General features: G+C 51.7%; 1 protein-coding gene across 1 annotated transcript in view; it reads right to left on the reverse strand.

Annotated features, from left to right (window-relative positions):
• Nucleotides 1-4,969: 4,969 nt before the first annotated feature.
• The window catches only part of LOC108507778, a 20,576-nt gene continuing 20,404 nt past the window's right edge, over nt 4,970-5,141 (reverse strand). The window contains exon 13 of the mRNA XM_017836024.1: nt 4,970-5,107. Coding sequence (XP_017691513.1) covers nt 5,008-5,107 — 100 coding nt within the window. The 3' untranslated portion in view covers nt 4,970-5,007. The remainder of the gene's footprint in view (nt 5,108-5,141) is intronic.

The following is a 5,141-nucleotide window of genomic DNA, read 5'->3' on the forward strand; positions in this document are numbered from 1 at the left end:
CAGGGATTGTCCCCCTCTGCTCTGCTCAGGTGAGACCCCCCTGCAGAGCTGCCTCCATGTCCTCCTGATGCTGTTCCCCAGGGCTGGAACCCCTCTGCTCTGGAGCCAGGCTGGGAGAGCTGGGGGGGTTCCCCTGGAGAAGAGAAGGCTCCAGGGAGAGCTGAGAGCCCCTTGCAGGGCCTGAAGGGGCTCCAGGAGAGCTGGAGAGGGACTGGGGACAACACAGGGAATGGCTTCTCACTGCCAGAGGGCAGGGATAGGTGGGATATTGGGAAGGAATTGTTCCCTGTGAGGGTGGTGAGGCCCTGGCACAGGTTGCCCAGAGAAGCTGTGGCTGCCCCTGGATCCCTGGAAGAGTCCAAGGCCAGGTTGGACAGGGCTTGGAGCAGCCTGGGCTAGTGGAAGGTGTCCCTGCCCGTGGCAGGGGTTTGCAAATAGATGGTCTTTAAGGACTCTTCCAACCCAAACCATCCTATAATCCTACGGGATCTAGAACAGCTCGGTGCACTTTGGAGAGAATAGTGCCCTGTGTCAAACTGAAGAGTGTGGGCAGGGCCCAGATGAAGAGGGTTTTGTGTTGTCATTTCCCACATGATTATCTAGGCAGCTTTCTGTTTCTCCCTCTAAAACTGTAGGAACTCCACATTGCTCTTTTTCCCAGGAACAACATGGTAAGAGCCAGATCTTCATCTGCAGTTAATTCAGAGCACAGAGAGTGACAGTACCCACTCCTGGCTTTGATCAGATCCAGGACATGTGTGGAGAAGGGCCTGAGCTGAAATGTCTTCCAGCCTTGTTTTCCAGGAGCAGTGGTGGATCTGCATTTGAAAGGAGCCTGCAATTTGAAACCAGGACCATTAGTCCTTCCCAGAGTTCAGGAGTGTTGGATCTGTGAGGACCCAGAGGGGTGGCAGGGCAGGTGTGGAGGAGCTAAAGGCTTCTGTTCCTCCTTAATTTTGTAGCTGTTCTTCCTATTTTGGGGGCTGTAGAAACAAGACACTGTTGTGCACTTTTCTCCAGGTGCCAGTCAGTGTCCTGTGCCCCAGGTATCCCCAAGGAATTTTCCTGTGTTGTGGGAATCTGTTAAGAACAGACAGAGGAGTCCTGTCCCGCAGGAAGGGTGGGGATTTGTAGCAGCCTCTTTGTCCTGAGCATCATTTCTCTGCTTCCAATCCAGAGAGAGACAATCCCCTGTGGGCTTGCAAAGCCCTTCCTGAAGTCAGAGAGAGATGGGGGAATTGCTAAAATGCCTGAAAATATTCCCTCTCCTGTTCATCCTGCTGTGTCCTGTTCTGGATGCAACGGGCTCTGCTGGCTCCAGGGGCTCTGTGACTTCAGGGCATCAGCAAAGGAGCTGGCCATTTGCAACCCAGCATGAGCCCAGCTGCTCCCCTCCTTCGTGGCAGGGCAGAGCTGAGTGGACGAGGAGCATTTGTGCTGTTTCTGATCTAAATCCTGTTTTCCACCTGTCCTTGTGTCTCTCTGTCTCTCTGTCTCTGTCTCTGTCTCTCTCTCTCTCTCCTTGTCTGTTGTTGTTTTGCCTGTCCTCCATGCAGGTGGAAAAGCCTAGCATAAAGCCTTCCAAACCAAAAAAGACCACAACAAGCCATAAACCCCTGAAAAAGGCCAAAGACAAGCAGATTGCATCTGGCCGGGCTGCCAAGAAAAAGAGCGCCGAGACCTCCAACACAGCAAAGCCAGAGGACAAGGAGAAAAGTAAAGAGATGAACAATAAACTGGCTGAGGCAAAAGAGTAAATGTCACTGCACTTTCCTTTCTTACTCGTTTTTTTTTCCCCTTTTCTTTCTTTTTTCCTTCTTTTTTTCCCCCCCTCCCACCCACTTGATTAAATAAAGGCCACAAAATTAATTAGAGGCTTCTAATCTGCTTTTTGTTCTGATTGTATTAGAAGCTTTTCTGTTTTATTTCCAAGGAGGATTAGGGAATCCTTGTTTCTGAGGTCAGGTTGTTCTGCTTTGCCTGCACAACACGGCTCTGCACAGAGTGAGGGACGTGGGAATGCACGAGCAGGGTGTAGGAGATGGAGGTGATGGATCATGGTTGCATCCAACAGCCTGGCCCTTTCCTTGGGCTGGTCCTTCAGGGCTTTGCCAGGGTGGAAGTGCCCGTGGAGCCATGGAAGGCCTCTGCTCTCATCCCAGGAGGCCCTTTTGGGTTGGCCCTTGTTGGGCCGTCTCCCACTGGTGCCGGCAGGTGAAGGGTTTTGGAGGCAGAGAGGATCAGGTTCATTCATGGTGCTGTGGATCTGCTGGGAATCCACCAGAACCAGTGGTGTGGATCTGCTGGGAATCCACCAGAACCAGTGGTGTGGCCAAGAGTGATTCCCCCTGGTGGCACTGGTGGGATTTCTGCTCCAAGAAGCAACGGGAAAGGAAATCCCGTGGAAATCAAGGGCCAAATCCTCCCCCAGGGTAGCTGGCGGCCGGTCCAGCTGCATCAAGGGACCTTCACCCTCAAAACCACTTGAAGTCCTTGATTTTAAATAAAAAACTGAGTGAGGGAAGGCACAGAGAGCAGTGAAGACTTTCCAAGCCCATGGCAGGTTAGACGGGGTTATCAGCAGGTTGTTCTTCCCCATTGTTTCCCCCAGGTTATGGGGCTTTTTAGTTATTCCCAGTTTGGTTGGAATCTTGGTCTGCTTTTTTCACTCCTGGGGTGCCAGCAGGCAGAGTTAGGTTTCAGAAGGAGGTTTGGTTTGCAAAAGGTTTGCCCTTCCAAGATGTAGAAAGAACCGTGTCACCAAGGTCGGCTGGAGCTGTCGGCCCCTGCTGTGCTGACCCTTCCGGCTGCTGGGGTTCATGTGGGCTCATAAGCATCCCAAGAGGGCCACAAAAAAAGATGCTGGGATCCCTAGAGTCCCTCCAGACAAGATCTCAGGGTTCCAATCCTGTTTACTGTGCCCTTACTCCAGGAAATCCCCACAGCCCAGTGTGGAAGCTCTGAACACAGCAGTGTGACCTGGCCCAAAAGGCTGGCCCTGCATCCCCCAGAACCTGGGTCACTGCAGCAGTGGGAGCTGGGAGAGCTGTGGTCCCAATCCGAATTTATTGTGCCTGACTCCTGGATTGGGTCCTAAATACATGAGGACTTGCCTTGACCCCACCAAACTGAGCTGTTAAACTCTCCCGTAGCAGAGAGGCCTCAAGTCAAGGTGCAGGGTTCTCATTTTTTATTTTGGCAGCCCCAAAATTTCTCTCCTAACGTGAAGTCCAGCGTGAAACTCCCGGAGGACAGTTGGGAAGGACAAAGAGAGAGGTGGGAGGTAGGGTAGGGAGGCATTGGGATGAGGAAAGTGTCACTGCCCAGGGTGTTTTAGGGATGTGAAACATAACAGAGAAAGGGACGTGTTGGGAGGATGAGGAGTCCCACTTTTGGGGTCTCACCCCGTCAGGATTGGGTTTTTTTTTGGAAACATAAATGAGTGGTGGGCTGCAAGGCTGCGAGGGAGTTTCCCAAGGGGAGGGAAGCTCTGTGCTGTACAGGTAGTGAGGTTTGCTGGCCTTAGTGCTGAGTAAGTGCCACGTTCAGTGTGTCGTGTGACGTGTCCTGTTTGCCTTGCTGACAGCCTAACCCTTCAAGTAGCAGTGAGTGTAGTGTTCTGAACCCAGTGGTGTGTTTCCAAAGCTTAGCTGTGTTAGAACTGTGTGCTATGAGCTAGTCAGGTTGTGTCTGTGGAAAATATATATTCATATATAGAAATATATATATATATTTAAACCTCCGCTGTTTGGGAGGAAACCAGGGAAAATCCTCCAGGAAGTAAAACTGTGGAAATCTTTGTGAATATAGTGCTGTAGCGCTTTTTTTTTTTTTTTTTTTTTTTATTTTGATGTGCATGCCCTCATGGAGATGCTGACCTGTGCATACTGACCATTGCTTTCCTGAGTGCTCAGAAGCCCCTGCAGCAGCTCAGCTCTGTCTCCAGCACTGAGCTGGGGGAGAGAGGTGTGCTCACAGCTCTTCCCACCCACAAGGGACAACTGGCCAGAGAAGATGAGCTCCCAAGGCTTGGTGTGATTCCTTGGTTTTTGAGGTGCTTCATGCATCTTCCCACTCCTCAGTAGCGTCCTCTGCTGTCGCAGGATGTGGCACCAGCCCTGAAGATGATGTGTCACAGCAGGCAGGACACGTCAGGAAGGCACTAGACAGTTCCCAGTAGCCCAACACACCAATCTGACAGAAGGGCAGACCACACCAAACAATTGTCCCCGTTGTTTTTTGGCCCCCAGTGTCACATTGAAAGGGACACGTTCACGCTTTGCCACCGTCTCGCCTTGAGTTCAGGGGGAATTTAGCCCTTGGCTTCAAGGTTAACTAAATTTTGCCCAAGGAACATCATTGAGGTGCTCAGACCACCTAATCAAAGCATCTCCATGACTCTGGATGGACTGCTGAACATCCGTGAGCTCCGGGATTGCTCCTTCTCAATGGAGAGCATCCATCCCAGTGTCTGAGTGGAACGTGCACAGTCAGTGGTCACAGCATGGCTTTGTGTTCCTTAGCACATGAAGTTTTTTGGTGGCAGGGGGCTTGGATCTCGGTGGTCTTTAAGGTCCTTCCAACCCAAACCATTCCATGAGCTCAGTAGAAAGCCAGGTATGAAGTGTTAGCCAGGGGGTCAAATTCCCACCCTAGGAAGGAACTTCCCAAGGGCCATCGAGCCGCCTGGTTTGGCCACCTCTCTGTGGGTGGGATGAATGGTCCTTGGAGGGTTTTTTTTCTGGGAGACTGGTAGGGCCTGGAGACCCCCCTCTCAACAGCAACAGAACTGAGATAGACATCCTTGGGCTGTGCTCCATGTGCAGCAGGTCTCAGCATGCATCCAACCCCCCCCAGCACACAGTTAGCACTGCACTGAACCCCAGGAAACGCAGCAGAGTCAAGCCTCAGGGGGAAACCCTGCCCACTCTGCCCTCCCCAGGCTCTGTGCCCATCCAACCCACTCAGGTGTATCAGAAAGGAGACCAAATCTCTGCCGTTCCAAGTTCACTTTGGGCTCTGAGCTCGTCGATCCCGCTGGGAAACTGCTCTGCTGTCCTGTGTTTGCAGCTCCCACGATGCTGATCTGTAATTATGTTCTGCTTTCCTTGTAAAAAAAAGAAAGAAAAAAAAATTGTTTT

Source organism: Lepidothrix coronata, unplaced genomic scaffold, assembly GCF_001604755.1.
Source record: "Lepidothrix coronata isolate B3197 unplaced genomic scaffold, Lepidothrix_coronata-1.0 Scaffold268, whole genome shotgun sequence".
Classification (NCBI taxonomy): domain Eukaryota; kingdom Metazoa; phylum Chordata; class Aves; order Passeriformes; family Pipridae; genus Lepidothrix; species Lepidothrix coronata.